This window comes from Plodia interpunctella, chromosome 25 (assembly GCF_027563975.2).
Source record: "Plodia interpunctella isolate USDA-ARS_2022_Savannah chromosome 25, ilPloInte3.2, whole genome shotgun sequence".
Classification (NCBI taxonomy): Eukaryota; Metazoa; Arthropoda; class Insecta; order Lepidoptera; family Pyralidae; genus Plodia; species Plodia interpunctella.
In genome coordinates, this window is record NC_071318.1 from 2,865,283 (window position 1) to 2,882,179 (window position 16,897).

Genomic DNA, 16,897 nt, shown 5'->3' on the forward strand with positions numbered 1-16,897 from the left:
GCTATTTCCGAAGCTAGTGGTGTAGTGGGTACATATTTTTTTATAGGGCTACTAGTTAAAATTTTGGGCAATTTACAATTATATATTTGATACAAAGTATGCAGCGTCCCATCAGAGTAAGAGGTATATAATTATGTATATATTGCAATATATACTTATTGAGTGTATTGGATGATGAAGATAATGGTTAAAAAGAGAAGAGTTTCATTTAGGTTCTCTTTATTGTTTTTAAATTCTGTATTATTGTATGTACCTTTGTGTTTATTTTGGGTCTTGGTATTTTCTTCTTTTAGTGTTGATTGGAGGAAATTAAATTTTCGTGGAGTTCGATCCGGTGACTATGGCATGCCACGACGTAGTCGTGACGTGTTTTCGCGAAAATTGGGCAAGTTTTTAAAATGTGGAATGTCTTGTGTTCCTATGCTTTGTTGTGCTATATATCCCTTAGTCGCCTAGTACGGCATACACGAGAGGATATCGAGTGGTCAATTTTAGTTCGGAATTACATACTGCACATGTTCATAGCCAATGTTTTATTATACAGAGCAAAAATGTAAGTATGTCTTCTAAGTATGTCACGATGTTATCCGTGCTTGCCTCTGAACTGAGAGGTCTCGGGTTCGATCCCCAGTCGGGACATGAGGCAAAATGATCTGTTTCTAATTGGCCCGGGTCTTGAATGTTTATAGTAGTGTATAAAATATAATATCGTTGAGTTAGTATCCCACAACACAAGTCTCGAATTTACTTTGGGGCTAGCTCAATCTGTGTGATTTGTCCTAATATATATTTTTATTTATTTAATTAATTTTACGAAATAATCGGTGCTAAAATTCAGAAAAGTGTAATTTAAGACCAATACAAAAGGTTCCTAAATGGGCAATCAACCTCATTCATTTGCGAGTTATGTAGGTGTAGGTACGCGTCATTTTTGACGAATGACATTTCAACACGTGATGTTCCAAATCACAATAAGTAGGTACAGAATGGACATCGGCCCGAGATACCAAAGACTAAGAAAACTATATAGACGATAGACGAGAGTAACCAAAGATACAGAGAGATAGAGAATTTCTCTAACATGGAATTAGTACATACTGTAAAAAGTACTTACTAAATCCATTTTCCAAATCCAATTTTGACACAAGCCTTTATTGTTGTCAAAGAGATCTTATTGCATTCAATGCGTGCAAAAAATTCATGTCCATGCAATAAAGTGTTGAGGAGTTTCCTCTTCGACACCGTTACTGGGTGCACCATCAGGTCATTAAAACATAGGAATTAGATCTGACATCCAAAGTAAACGTGTGTATAAAATTTCAGCTCAATCGGTTGAAGACACTTTCTTTCATCTTCGCGTATTCTCGGTTACATTCGGAGCTGGGACGCCGCAAACCCCAGGGTTAGCTTATTAAATTTGGTAGATTTGGTTATGATTTTACAACCGACCGCCCGCCTGACGTCAACTCATTTTGGGAATGCTCATGTTTCCTATTCGCTGTTAAGGCTTTATGTCCCTTAGTCGCCTCGCATGACATGACGGAACGATATGAGTGTTCCTATTCTCTAGGACACGCAGCCATCGGTTGAAGACACCTGCTTCAAAATAGACTTAAGTATAAATTTTCAGCTGAACATACATACGTACTTACATACATTGCATGTTATATAAAAGCTTGTACTAGAGAAGCAATTAGCAGATGGATTGCTGTATCTTGTCATCAGAGAACATAGGAATTAGATCTGCCAAATTAATTGCATGTTTCATGATCCATGTTGATCCTAATCTTGATTGAAGTTCTCATCATAGGAGCCACTGTTTAGCCTATTGTGCAACGCTGTCAATAGAAAAATTGCTAAAGGGTTGTTTGACATTCATAGAAAACTTCCATTACGCATCATCATTGATCATTGATCTTGACTTTAACAGAATTTTAACTAGGTACCTAAATCAGAAATCAAAATATAAGCGTGAGTTACACCGAAATATTTGGCGCGCTGCCGCGTTTAGATAAAATGGCGTTGGGGTACTTTTCGTTTTTCTGTGTAAGTTAAAGTTATCGTTACAGTTGATAGTGCAACCCACTCTACTATTTCTCTCTGTTTAATTAGGTACATTTTCATTTATTTCATGTAGTACGAAAACACATTAAAAATACATACAAAACAAGAAGGTAGTTAATTGAAATAAAAACTAAATTAAAATCACCTAAACTTTGCCTAAACAAAGACAATGTAGGTAACTTTAACAAATAAAATTAAAACTAAAATATAAAGAAATAAAATTAATTTGAATACAAATTTTACCCTAAATCGGCATCGTCGTGCGGTAGTTCCTGGGCCAAGCGCTAGTGCTATCTTACATTTTTTAAAACAGTCTTCTACCACGTCTGTCTCTCAACGCAAAAACTACTGCACGAATTTTCATGCGGTTTTCACCAATAGATAGAGTGATTCCTGAGAAAGGTTTAGGAGTATAATTTATTAGGTTTTTACCCGAGCGAAGCCGGGACGGGCCGCTAGTATGATGATAATAACTTATCTAGATCTTTATAAGTAGGTAGGTACATAGTAAAAATAATAAAGGATTGAATCGCACTTAGATACAACCAACTGAAAATAACGGCCCAGAGCCGCGAGGGTTTCCGTATGCTGACCTCCAAACTTCAATTCGGCGACGGCACTACAAGAGGTACACGGTAGGTACATTTTCCTCGTACTATGTTTTGCTACTTCCCACGCTATTTTCTAATCAGCACGCAGGTCGCAGGGCCCCGTATCGTGCAGGAACATTATTATTGCCCATCTCCGAGGTTGTTCCGTATCTGAGGAGGGTGCGTAATCGGCAGTTTCAATAGAATACACACATAGATATATACCCACATCGACTTCTGTAAATATGTCCTATACGAATAGACATATTATTTAAATATGCAATGACTGGTTTCAAAGGGAAAGCATATAAGGACAACATATCAGGATCCCGGCTTACGCTTCCTGCGTGCCTTTGATTTTTTTCAGATAGGCACTGTGTTTATGACTACGAAACGGTGTAAATGAGGAAGTTACATTGACTTTTGAAATTTTGGCTGCCTCGACATATTAATTTTATTTTCGGTAATTCAATTATTATATGTAGTTTTATTATAATTGATGTCAATTGCAGCACCCCATAGGACCACTCCATATCCTTCTGTGTCAAATTCAAATTCAAATTCAAAATTCTTTATTCAATTTAGGATGATATACATCACTTATTGACGTCAAAAAAAAAACTTAAACTAAGTCTACTGCCGGCTTCCAAAGCGCAAGTGAAGAAGAAGCGGCGCAACAAACTTTACCGCAGCCTTTTCTCCAAGGACGTCAATTAACAAATATAGGTCTTATATATATATTAAAAATTAGGAGGACGAATTTACATCATTATTAAAAATGTCAAAATTTGAATAAATAAATAAAATAAAATATGTATTTCCAATAAAATTATTGAAAATTGTCACACAAAATATATATATAAATAAAAAGCTAAATGTACAAAACGTACGTAATAATGTCATAAATCAATTACATATCTTATGAGGATACTGCACCATGCTTGGGCCAAAACGAGGCAACTAAGGGACAGCAACCGGGAACACACGAAGATGAGAGAGAGAATAGGTTTATATATATGTATACGAATTTTCTCTTACCATTTACTCGTAATTCCATAAATAGTTCCAGAGTTTAGCGAATACAACCTTCAGTTTATTAAGTACTATATATTTTAGGTTATTTCCGTGTTTAATGGGCCCGTGGCGTAACCAAAGGGTGGCCATTAGGCAAATGACTACGGGGCGCCAGCGGTGGTGCAAAGGGCTCCTGTGTGTATACCTAGGGCTAATTCCTATTTTTGGGGTCAGTCACTCTTGGTTTGGTGTCTGGGTGCCAAAGATAGGTATCATAAGGAGTGGCAACTGCTTCTCCTAACGCGCAAATTAAAAGAGTTTTTTATTATTATCCAAAAAATCTATGATAAAAGATTTTATAATTTTTTCTCTATAACTAATATTGACCAATCATCTGAATGGAAAGTCAAAATTTCAAATTTTTTAAAAGTTATTGCACTTATGGTCTATAGATTTTTTATATAGGTACTTCAAAAGCCACGCCAGAGAACCCAGGTAACCTTTACCAAATTTTAACTAATTAGCTAAAGTTATGTATATATAAATATACATTGCTGGTTTTTAATTGTGGTAAATAAAAATACTAAATACGCAATCTTCACAAAATCTCGTCGGCATGTGTCTGAGTTGGGCGACAGTGTGGAGCTGGCATTAAATTGAGGGCCCCAAACATAAATGAGCTTTTCTCCTTCAGGCTAGTGACGCCACTGGTTGTAAGCTAAACCGAACATTGAACATCTTAACTAAAACCACGTGCCGAGTTAACACACCGTTTACAAAACACCCTCGCCGAGTTATTTGAGCATCGCGAGGAAATGAGCACTTTGCTTTCAAACCTCCCGAGTGTTTACCAACTCGTCGAGTTAATCAGCCAGTTAATTTAGACGTTAAGGCTTGTTTCCCACTATAATTTCACCAGAAAACATTAAGTGTAGATCCATTTACAAAATAATGAGGTAGAGTTATTTATATCCTAACTACTATTATAAATGCGAAAGTAATTTTGTTTGCTTGTTACCTCTTAATCTACTAAACCAATCTTCTTGAAAATTTGCATATAGACTGACTTCACTTAGTTTGAAGTATGGAGAAGGACATAGGGTACCTTTCATTCCGGAAAAATTTATACGGGCGAAGCCGCGGCCAAAAAGCTAGTTTAACATAAATTTCTACATATACTCCATAAGGTGGTACGTTCTTCATAGTTTGGGAGAAAATAAAACCACTGATAAAAACATTGAATACCTATCAACATCACCTCCCGCGCAGATTATAAAAAATGGCTACATAAACTGGAGATTCTTCACATTGGCGAGAGAACATGGCATGAGAACACCAAGAACAGAAATGCAAATGGTAGGGAAGGCTTTTGCCCAGCAGTGGGACTTAAATAGCTAGAAAAAAGATATTTCCTTACTTTAGTAACATTACTATCTATACACTATAAAAATGTACTTACAAATGGTGAATACTTCCTAATTTCCTATGCTTCCATTTAAAATATACTTTCTGTTTAACACAAATGATGCAATAAATGTTTATTTTACCATTACAAATTGAAAAAAATTCACACACACAGTCACACGTTTAACAGTTTGTTGTATAACTGTCTTATATTATCTCTATCCTACATCATACATATCTAATCGCCTCTGTAAGAAACACACATTAATCTGTTATATGAAAGAGATTCGTGAATGATGGAAATGGTTTGATCATCATCGTGAAATTTGCTCACATTGATTGTCAGCTCACAACTTACTTATCTGCGTTTTCGAAATCGGTAGGAGTCAGTTTTGAGCACAGGTTTTGACTGAAAACCTGTGATAATATATGCGTAATATGCATGCATACGTCACAAATTTACGTCAAAAATTTACTTACGCATGCTTAATACGCATGTATATTACGCATATCATTCTAAATTCGAAATATATATTTTTAAAAATTTTGAAGAATTTTGCCTTTGATTAGCTTTGTTAACGAATAGGGCATATTAAGCAAAGCTCAGCGCAGATGGCGCTACTAGTACAACTACGGTACACAAACATTGCCAATGGAGGCAAAAAGCGCCAATTTTCAATATTGTTGTAGATTTACGTCCAAAAATACCTTCTACGCAATCGTGGTGCTGAAAATAATAACACTATTTTAGCTTATGTTCTGCATTATTTGGTCAACTGTGGTCATACACTGATATAAACTTGATTTTGACTGAAGATCTTACCTGTATGAAGTCCATATTTTAATAAGTCTTCACGTGTGACGTGTTCTGAGCTTCTTTTCGACCGTTTACTATACAGCGTGAGGCGTATTCCACAGTTTTCGAAGTTTTTTTATCTTATGGAAAACGATGCTTCCCAATATTTCGGCACCCGAATATGCTACATTGTTGTACATTTTCACAAACGAATGCTTACATAATGAAAGGATTAATAAAGGATTAATAATATACTCTAAAATAAACGTTTTAATCGACATAGCAAAAGGCGGCAAAGCTTTTGTGTACCTAACATACAGTGCTGTACTCTGGCGGGATAAATGTGCAGTAATAGGTATTCCCTTTTGGCGTTCGCTTTGAAAACTAATAAGTAGAGGTAGGTACCACAGAAGTTATAGACTGGGTAGAAAAAGGTTCCTATTTAAATAACCAAACACTTGATCAGTTTTATTAGTTACCTACGTAATATTTTTTTTATTATCATTACTAACCCAATCTATGGAAAAGTTATTCTATAATAAAATTATTCTTATATTATTAAAGTGGGTTTATTAAGAATACATTTTGACTACAAAAAATCGTCACGTCACATTTACCGTCATTCGAGTTACATATACTTAGGTATTTTAGGTTTTTGATATTTAAAAAAAGTATCTGACTTGTAGTCAAGTCAATACTGTACAATACTGTTGAAAATTAGTCAAATTATGTAGTTAACACGAATAGAAAAGTTTATTACTTTTGACGTTCTACTCGCAGCTTTACCAACGAGAACGAAACTATTAAGTTTAATCTCAACAGACTCAACTTTATGGTTATCCACTTGAAGCTAGGGAATGTATGTGAAATTGTGTAAAAACATTCAGTGATTTTATTTTATTTTATCTTTTATTCAATTTCACTCGTCGCGGAAATTGTTTGTTGCGTTGTTTGAAACATTTTGTACCCGAAATAAGTAACTATAATGTTCAAGGTATACTTCTAATTGCAAAAATAAAACTTTGATGAGATGATTTTTTGCATTATTTTTAATTAGATAACGTTGCCTATGCAATATTCTATTATTCGGCTTCGCTTGGGTTTCTCGAATCACGTTATCTATTGGTGAAAACCTCATGAAATTCCGTGCCGTGCCTACTGCTAAGTTTTTGAGTTTATGACAAACTGAAAGACATACAGACAGACGCGGAAGAGAACTTTGTTTTATAATATGTAAGGACAAGTAACGAATTTCCCACCAACATTACTCCGTTCTCTGTACTTTTTTGGCATGAAATTAATGAACTAATTGTGCACTCTATAAGGCCGGTAAAGTACTTAATTCCGAGTGAACCATTGAGCTAATGCTAGTCTCGGAGAAGCCTTTGTTAATGGAATTCCCTTTAAATTAAGTGGACGTTCGAAACTACCAGCAATTAGTGTCACAAGGGGAACAAGAAAGAAAAAATTAAGGAAATCGTTACGTTTTCGACGTAAAACATTGAGGCTACAGAGGTAACGACGTATAGAAGTGCTAAAGTGATTACTGATTACTGTAAATGAATTTAAAATCTTTCTCTCATCTGAAAGTTTCTTCGGTTTTTTCCTTATCGAGTGTGTTATTGCAAACACTGGTGTCATATTTTATTCAAGTCGCTTAAGGGCATCTGACATGACTTTTACGACTGTTTACCGCCATCTAGTGGCAGGTAGTCGCATACACACTAGTGAACTAAACTGTCCACTAGTTTGCAGGTTCCCTCACGATGTTTTCCTTCACCGGAAGCAAGTGGTGATCTATGAAAACTACTATATATGAGTCCGATTGGTATACAAACTCATATGGCACGAACCTGAGACCTTTCGCGGGTGCCACACAGGCGGGCATCTTAACCATTACACCACCACACCTTCGCCGGTTTTTTCCTGATATGCAAACTCAGCTTTCCTAATTATTTTTCTTCTCCACTTCGCACGGTCCTCGCCACATGTCTTTTCTCACCTTTAAATAGAACTAATAATATAATTAATCAAACTGGTCATATTAAGTGACATTTTATTACATACCTATTGTGTTTGAATATTTAAATACATTTTATGCAATTGTTTTTTTTTACGTTGATGACTTTGGACATAAATTGTTATGCCGGATATTCAATATCAGGAAACAGTTCGCCAAATTTTGCCGTTATGACATTGCTGTTTTTACTTGCGGTAAATAGGCTCTCATAGAAACTACGCGATGTAGGTACGCGTTAATGCGCGTCCGCATCTAAGTTCGCCGATAGTTATCTTTGTACTCTCGGCGTGCTGTGCTTTTGTTTTTGAGATAGAAATAACGAGACGCGACACGCAGCCTTATCGCTGATTTATCTAATTTAATACAGAACTCATCTGCCTAAAACTTTTATTTTATTATTGTTATTTATTATTTATTTTATTTTATTATTGTTATTTATTATTTATTTTATTTTATTATTGTTATTTATTTATTATTTATTTATTTTTTATTTATACGCACTTGTGTAAATCAATAAAACCAGCCAAGTGTTATCGTCAATCAGACTAAACTTCTCTCTGTCTCTCATCTAAGCTTATTCCGGTTTCATCCTCCGCCACATACGGACGGAGCCCAGGGTGCGTTTTCCAACTTGTCTCACTTTTTAAGGTCTAAATGATTAGAAATTTGGAATACACCTTTGGATAAGAAATTTATGCACTAAGTATTATGATATGCTTGAGCTGACGGTGCCTCCAGGATCGGCTCCCGACGAGGGAATTCTTCGACGAAAAGAGAAATACATTCCTCTCTCTCTCAACATAGGATTGATTTTCTATTACGCAGTATAGCACAGCTACAGCAGTTATAGGTACCTAACAACGATTCACGCATTTGAGTCATGCCTGCTATCGTGTCTTTATTAATCAAGAAAGCTTCTACGTAATCAATAAATAAATTTTCTGCAAAGAATAATTTTGCTAGAACGCAGAACATGCAACGTTTTATTTTTCAAGGCTGTAATTTTAATTGATCTTATAGATAAGCGACGACTTCAATTAAAATCGTTGACTCGTATGAATAAAGACAATGAAAAGCTTAAAACAAATGAAGAGTTTTACTTTCTGATTTCACAATTAACAGTTGAAACGAATTAAATACTTACCAGCTTATAAACAGCCTATGGGTTGGCGGTCTCCAGTCTCAATACTCCAAAAATAGGTGAAGGTAGTGAGTAATCGATCCATTATGTAAAACGGTTTCTTTGTTTAAAAAATTTTGTAATGTCAGTGTCAGATAAAATTGACGCATATGACAGGACAATAATATATTGACATGTTAAAAATTAATTGTTTCATTCAGCATGATCTGGCTGTTATTTTCTACAATTCGCTTATAAAACTAATAAAATTCCATGTGTAATGTCTTTATTCGAAAACGCGGTATTTAACACTACCCTATACGAGGCTTTGTATCTTCAAATCGGAGATACTTTCGCTTTCGCCAGGGATTTCGTTGGATCGTGCGTATCATCTTTGCCGATCGAGAATTTTGGCAAAACGTTTGTGAATTTTTCGGAATTATCGTTGTACGACGATTTTATCGAGGTTTTCTATTTCAATGAGTTCCAGATACTACTCTTGAAGACGTTCTCCTTAATATTATTGATCACGTTGTTGTTGATATTTGTATCTTGGCGTGTGTACGGGAAACGCATATCGGAACGGTTTATGAAACCAGGTAAGCTTTTTTTCAATAGTTATTTGAGACAAAAAATCATCCAATATACAAAAAGAAATACTCTAGTGAAATACACAATAGATTGTTGTACTGTATTGAATTTTTGTGAGTCATTACCAGTTTACAATTTTTTTTCCCTATCAAAACACACCTGATAACATTTATCTTACATTATCTTCCCTTCAGCTACTTCAGCAACTATAGAACAGTTAAAGGAAAGTGTATCAAAACTAAAGCTACCTAAAGAGCATACACCAAGAATATAAAATGGCAGACAAAATCAAAAAGTTCTTTCAGAAGAAGAAAGTAGATGCAAAGTTCAAATTAGCAGGACCAGGACATAAATTGAGCGAGGACACACTGAGTAGCTCAAGTTCGAATACCTCGCAAAGATTGGTGCCCGTTGTGAAACGAGCTGGGCTTTCGGAAGAGGCAAAGGTTGCAGCAGATGCAGCATTGGCTAGGTTACAACAGAAGCGAGAGAATCCTGCATTTAACACATCATTGGCAGCTATTCAGGTGAAATCTACTATTACATTATAATAATTTTTAAACTATCAAGCAGGCATGCAACCCCATGTTAAGTGCTCGCCTCAGCCTCTTGACACCTGCAGCTTGCTTCTTTACTCTATAGGATCTCTTTACACTGGACTCATGCAGGACTCACTTCAGAATCTTTTGCCACATTACCCTGTAATTTCACTATGCAACTCAACAATTCGCAATAACTGTAAAAGGTGGCTAAATTATAAACACTAATTAATTGTAATTACTTTTAAGATCATTATAACACTCACTTGGCGAATAAACAATATGAATATGCAAGCACTTCTGTTTTGTGGCAGAAATAAATGAGAGTGTGGTACCCATGCAGACAACCTTTAAATATTGTTGTTTTATTACTAAATATTTCAGGCACAAGTGAAGAAAGAACTAGAAAATGAGAAGGTACAATCATCTCCTTCTACGACCACAAGCAGTGAAGACTCATTGAAACGAGAACAGCCCGTGGTGGCCAAAAATTTTGCTGCTTCCGGAATCTTCTTCAGGTAATCCTAATTTCTTGAATTGGTGCCTGCAATAACAGGAGGAGTCCATGAAAATTATCATCACAGTACTCTTTGGATATTAATTTAAAGTAAAATTTTATTGACCACAAAAATAATATCCTAAAAAGTATATATGTAGCTGTAAAATTATAAAAAGAAAATTGTATTTAACATTCTTTACATAATACAAATAAATATTCCTAAGAAAAAATTGAGTCTTACTAAAACTCTTTTTATTTAAAGATATTTTTTTTTTAGTTTACATGTGATATCTGCAGTTGACTGGTTCCTTTGTATTCGACAATAAAAATTAGTCATACATTATATCTATTTTTCCCTTTATTAAAATTTACACAGTTTTCTTAGCTCGAAGCTCCTTTTAAACATCTCTTTCTCTGTCTTAATATAACTGTTGGAAGTAAATTTTAATATGTTAAACATTACCTTTACTGGATTTCCCTTCGAGAGATGAGTGGTTGCTTTTGTTTGTCTTCTGATTTGCAAACTGTCTTAATATTTTCCTTTTTTGTTTTTCTTGTAATACTTGTATTTCTTAAAATGTTTAAGTACACAATTTTATTTTTTTATAACTACATTTACGGCAATAACTGAAAATCAGTGTTTTTGTACTGATGTGCAGAAAGTTCACTGAATTATGGCCTTTTTGCCTTGCTGCAGCTCACTAATTCTTTTAGCATTATCAGTTGCCTGCATTGGGTTATGACTTTAGTTTATTTTTGCCGGTTTTTCCTTATCCGGTCGGTCCGTGTAAACAGAATGCAATGTGTTGTTTTCGTTTCTTTTACTGTGCAGTTCAAATAAATAGTTTCAATAGAAATCTTGTTTATTTCTAATTAATAATCGTTTATGTACGTGTCAGATGTCCGATGATAAGCAACGACGTGTTGCCTCGCGATGAGTGGAAGGCGAACATCAAGGCGTTCCTGTACGAGCAGCTGGAGCACGAGCGGGGCCTCACCGCCTGCCTCATCATACACTCCTGCAACATCAACAGGGACAAGGTAGATATATCACTACATAATCATCACAAGTTGAAGTGATGGTGGTGTAATGGATAAGACCGAAAGGTCCCAGCATCGCATCATACTCATGCCACTTGAGTTTGTATACCAATCTGACTCATGTATAGTAGTTTTCATAATTATCGACTAGAGTGCAGGTTTCCTCACGATGTTTTCCTTCACCGGAAGCAAGTTGTGGTCTATGAAAATTACTGAACATGAGTCAGATTGGTATACAAAATCATATGGCACGAGTAGGATTCGAACCTGGGACCTTCGATCACAGGCGGTCTTAACCACTGAACCACCACCGTTTTGCAAGTGTATTTAATGTCTAATGTGATATATTTACTTTTGCAGATTGACACGTGTGTGGAGACACTGTGCAAGTATTTGGAGAATATTATCACTTATCCAGAAGAAGAGAAATATCAGAAAATTCGGATGTCCAACAGGTGGCAATGTCATTTATAACACCAATGAGTGAGCGTAAAAGGTCAAGGTCAAGATGAAAAATTATATTTTACAGATTGACTGAATCTTGGATGTTTATCTAAGTACTAGCTGCGCCGCGAGGCTTCTACATGTGAAATTAGGAGTAAAAAGTATCCTATGTGTTAATCCAGGTTATATTCTACCCGTGCACCAAATTTCATAACAATCAATCCAGTAGATTTTGCGTGAAACTATCGTCAGAAACTTTCGCATTTATAATATTACTACGATATTATAAAATATGATATCCTTGAGTTAGTATCCCATAACACAAGTCTCAAATTTACTTTGGGGCTAACTCAATATGTGTGATTTGTCCAAATATATTTATTTATATAACAGGGCGTTTTCTGAACGCGTCCAGCCCATAGAGGGTTCTCTTGAACTGCTGCAGGCGGCGGGGTTCACGCAGCAGAAGGTGGCCAACGCCGACGGGACTGAGGAAGACTATCTGGTGTTCCGCAGGGAGAACGTGCCTTCCGTCGAGAGCTTGACTGTGAGTCCCATTTCTCCTTTCAGACCCACCGCAGTTGGTAGTCCAAGAGTGTGTCTTGACTGGTAGTGCCGTGGGGAATATTTTTTCCCTATTCTACTCCGGTGAAGGAAAACATCGTGAGGAAACCTGCACAGCACATTAATTATTAACTTGTGTGTGAAATGGAGAAGGCAATGGCAAATCACTTCATTAATAGTGCCAAGAAAGTTGTCGTGTATGTTTCATTCATTCACAGACCACGACCCTCAGCCGTGGGGAAATACGACTACTGCACTACGAGCCAGTAGCGTCGCTGGTGATTTATACGAGTCCTTACATCAGTCCAATAGAGTAGTATTACAAATTATTTCCTTGGTTTCTACAGTCGAAGCGATCTCGGTCCAATGGAATGGTTAAGGCTGTCTAAAGGTTCCAGGTTCGAATCCTACTCGTGCTACATGAATTTTGTATATCAATCTGACTCATGTATAGCACTTTTTTTCTTGCTTCTGGTGAAGGGAAACATCTTGAGAAAGTAATCGTAAAAGACATGCCAGATGCCTTTAGGCGACTTGAACACAATCTAACACCAGTGTAAGCAATAACACTATCGATAAGAAATAAATAGAACTATCCCATAACACATGTGTCGAACTTTGGTGCCGACTCATATATATTTCACTGAATAATATAATTGTGTTTTGCATTCAAGACGTTGATCGAAGCCCTACGCTCCGCGGAGCCGATACAACTGGAACTAGACAGGAACGTGCAAGTGTTACTTCCGTCCCAAGCGGCCGCCAAGATGCAACTTCCGGACACATTCTACGCTTTGACACCAGAGGAACTGAAGAGAGAGCAACAATTAAGGTGATTATAACCAATACTGCTTTCTTTCGTAAAGAACTACAATATTGTTCTAAAATTTAAATGTACAGAAAATAAATATTAAAATAAAAAAGCCACAAAGACAAAGAAATGTCAAATAATGCCCGCCTTTTTGGACATCTTTGGTCACTATTGGACACTGTCTAAATGTTTCCAATTAGTCACTTTCGGTCAGAAAATAATGAAACAATTATCCCCGCCTTTTTTAGTCATTTTTGGTCACTTTTAGACAATGTCAAAGTGGTTTTATCCTTCTCGGTCTTGTGCCTATGCCTATAATTATAAAATATAAAATACTAGCTACACCCGCTGTGGGAATTTCTGGATAAAAAGTGCCCTATGTGTATATTATTTCAGGTTATATTCTACCCGTGTACCAAATTTCATAATAATCCGCCCACTATATTTTGTGTGAAATAGTAACAAACATACATAGACACATTCTCACAAACTTTAGATATAGAATTAGATAATTCTTTTTTTAATATATGATTAGATAATTACAATAATACTCAATATTTTTATTGCATACCATAAAGTTGACATGGTGTTATAAACTATATAAAAAAGCACATATTTATGGACCCCGGCGGGCACAGCAACATGAATAGATGAGAGGAGGTCGCACTCAAAATAAATGTTTATAAGTAAATTGTAAATTACGGACTCAATTCAATTTAAATTCATAGATCAATCAGTTAAAAAATTACTATTTAAAATATCTGTTTAATATATATACTTACATAGTCAACCTAATTATTATTTATCAATAAAAATTTAATTTTCAATCGTATATAGTTTATCTAATCTATTCTTAAAATGATGTTGGTACACTTGGTACAACTCCAGAGCGGAAGCTATGGAGAGGAGTCAGATGCTGCGGACTAAAGCGATGAGAGAGAAGGACGAGCTGCGGGAGATGAGGAAGTACAAGTTTGCGATCATCCGGGTTCGGTTCCCGGACGGGATACTGCTGCAGGTATTGTTACGATTTTATCGAATACTTACTGAGCAACTATTTTTTTTAATCAAATTTTATTGCACAACTTAAAAGGTTAACAATAGGACTTTATGACATAAAGCATTCTGTTTCTCTGCCAATCAAAAGTATCCCCCAAAGAAGGGAACGATACTGTATGAATGATAGAATGAATGATTTTTTATTTATAAACTCACACGTGCACAAAAATAATTTACCAATTGGCTCCAACACTGGTGACGAAAATTGCAAATTAACTGAAACACCTTTTTGTACTTATCGGGGAAATTTTGTATACATAAGTTTAAATGACAATGCATTATGATAATAAGCATGACAATCCAGGCATCATCAAGTCATGCTTATCATAATGTATTTACACAGGATCGGCACAAAGCTTGTAGCAAAAATGTTTTTTTTTTGTAAAAAAGTAACTTGTTTTCCAGGGCACATTCTCAGTATACGAGCGGTACAACGAAATTCACGAGTTCGTTCAAGAAAACCTAGAACATGGCGGACTACCCTTTAACCTTTGCACTCCTTTAGGACAAAAACTAAACATCGACGAAGATGCGAATAAGACCCTTATAGACCTCCGATTGGTACCGGCCACAGTGCTCACTTTCGGTTGGCACACCTCGGTCGCAGAACAAATACAGAGAAGCCCAAGTTGTAACGTATACTTGAAGCCAGAAATAATGCTTTTAGTCCAAGAAGTGTAATTGAATAATTAAACTTTGTATTTTCAAACTACGACACATTAAATTGATTTGAATATTGACATAATATGTCGATGTGAGACTTATTTATTGCAGTCTAAAACGGTTCTCCGACAATTGCTTCGTCTACGAATGTTTCGACATCGGGCATTTGAACGACAGAATAGAGGAGACATTCTGTCGGCAAATCCTTCGTAGATGAAGGGTTCTGTCGTACAAACGCCCGATGTCGAAACATTCTGTCGACGAAACGTTCGTAGACGAAGGAATTGTCGGAGAAGCGTTTCAGAGTCTATTTATTGCTTTGAGAAGAATCGCCTTGCCCATTTGTTGGTGTTATAAGGCAACAAATTGTGATTGTGGTCCTTGAGAGGTTATATTTTTAAACGTTGCGTATTGCATTTATATGTATATTTTCTCACAATGTTTTAAATTCCATGAATGTTATCCTTCCACATTTAGAATAATAATAATTATATTGCATGTTGTTCGATTAATTTTTTCCATAATTTTTTTCTTCTGCCAGACTGATAGTTTGATGGTAGAAAGCTAGTCATATGATTTTTTGTCATTAATTTTTGACAACTGTCAAATTGAAACTAATGATAAAACATTTGACAATCTAGTTTCGCCCAATTAGAGTTTCTATCAAACCCAAAATAAAAATTTGTTGTACCTATATGAATGAATTAACTGTGTTATCATAATCATAGAATTTAGATAATCCCACGCATCTGTATGAGAACAAATAAGATTCACTCTGTCGATAAAATCACACCGCTATTTATGGCGACGTCATTATTAGACTTATCGTCCTAGAAATGTTTTGTCTCGTTCGTTCAAGTCAAATATTGGAGAGAACTTACTAAACTGTGGATAAATGTCTTACTTCTACCGCACCGCACATTATAGCTCACTTTTCAACGCACGTCGTCTTGCCGGCAAGACGACGTGCATTGAAAAGTGAACTATAATACGTCGTCTGTAGGCATAATTTACATTGACAACAAATAAGCGGACTATTCGCTACCAGCTCTCTTCTTGTCAATGGAAAATATGTCTACTGTGGAGGCTTTAAAGCTCACTTTTCAATTAATGCCATCTTGTCAAGTCGGAGCGGTGCGGTAGAAATATTCGATACCCTTAATTATGACAAACGAATTCAAACTTTATTTTTAAGTCATAATGATGTCACCACCTCAATGTGCTAGAAAAAGGTTATCGGGGCCTTTTGCATTGGTAGTTAAATAATCCGATAAATTTGACAGTTCACATCAAATTCTTTGTCCCAATATTACTGATATCTCTTTCATGTTGCATATCATTTCGAAAGAGATAGCAATTTTATGGGCCAAAGAATATGATGAGTGGTATCGGCCTTAGTCAAGTTGCAAATCTATATAATAAAGTTGGTTTTGTTTTATCGCAAATAGTTATATAAATGCTGTTGTATCACCTATGTATATGTCTATTGAATAAATAAATATAGCATGTTGAAACTTGAAACTACCCGCTGTAATATTTATAATTGCAAAATATATTCTTTTTGTAGAAAAAAATAGATTTTTCATTCTCTATCCTGCTAATTATTTGTTTGTTACTTACACGTAAAATCTATTGGACCGATTGTTATATTTGGCACACGGGTAGAATATAACTTGAA

At 35.6% G+C, this 16,897-nt stretch overlaps 2 protein-coding genes and 1 long non-coding RNA gene across 3 annotated transcripts in view; 1 reads left to right on the top strand and 2 right to left on the bottom strand.

Annotated features, from left to right (window-relative positions):
- LOC128680776 (uncharacterized) overlaps window positions 1–5,252 on the bottom strand; it is a 75,744-nt gene extending 70,492 nt beyond the window's left edge. The window contains exon 1 of the mRNA XM_053764181.2: window positions 5,128–5,252. The gene's annotated coding sequence lies outside the window, so the exon portion shown is untranslated. The remainder of the gene's footprint in view (window positions 1–5,127) is intronic.
- Window positions 5,253–9,465: 4,213 nt separating this feature from the next.
- Gint3 (GDI interacting protein 3) lies at window positions 9,466–16,797 on the top strand. Its single transcript, XM_053764381.2, has 9 exons — window positions 9,466–9,607; window positions 9,794–10,126; window positions 10,523–10,656; window positions 11,537–11,678; window positions 12,039–12,133; window positions 12,516–12,669; window positions 13,361–13,518; window positions 14,386–14,515; window positions 14,962–16,797. Exons 2-9 carry the CDS (start codon window positions 9,875–9,877, stop codon window positions 15,235–15,237), a joined length of 1,341 nt encoding a protein of 446 aa, XP_053620356.1. The 5' UTR covers window positions 9,466–9,607; window positions 9,794–9,874; the 3' UTR covers window positions 15,238–16,797.
- On the bottom strand, window positions 10,488–11,333 carry LOC128680903 (uncharacterized). The gene is made up of 2 exons (XR_008405910.1): window positions 11,101–11,333; window positions 10,488–10,682 (listed from the first exon to the last, which is right to left on the bottom strand). It is a non-coding gene; the product is annotated as an uncharacterized LOC128680903 (long non-coding RNA).
- Window positions 16,798–16,897: the final 100 nt, after the last annotated feature.

What these genes read in the sequence shown, in the direction of transcription:
- Gint3 (XM_053764381.2), top strand. Translation starts at nt 9,875, where the DNA reads ATGGCAGACAAAATCAAAAAGTTCTTTCAGAAGAAGAAAGTAGATGCA. An exon ending in GCAACATCAACAGGGACAAG is followed by an intron (nt 11,679 to 12,038) that starts GTAGATATATCA and finishes TTACTTTTGCAG; the next exon opens with ATTGACACGTGTGTGGAGAC. An exon ending in AAGAGAGAGCAACAATTAAG is followed by an intron (nt 13,519 to 14,385) that starts GTGATTATAACC and finishes GTACAACTCCAG; the next exon opens with AGCGGAAGCTATGGAGAGGA.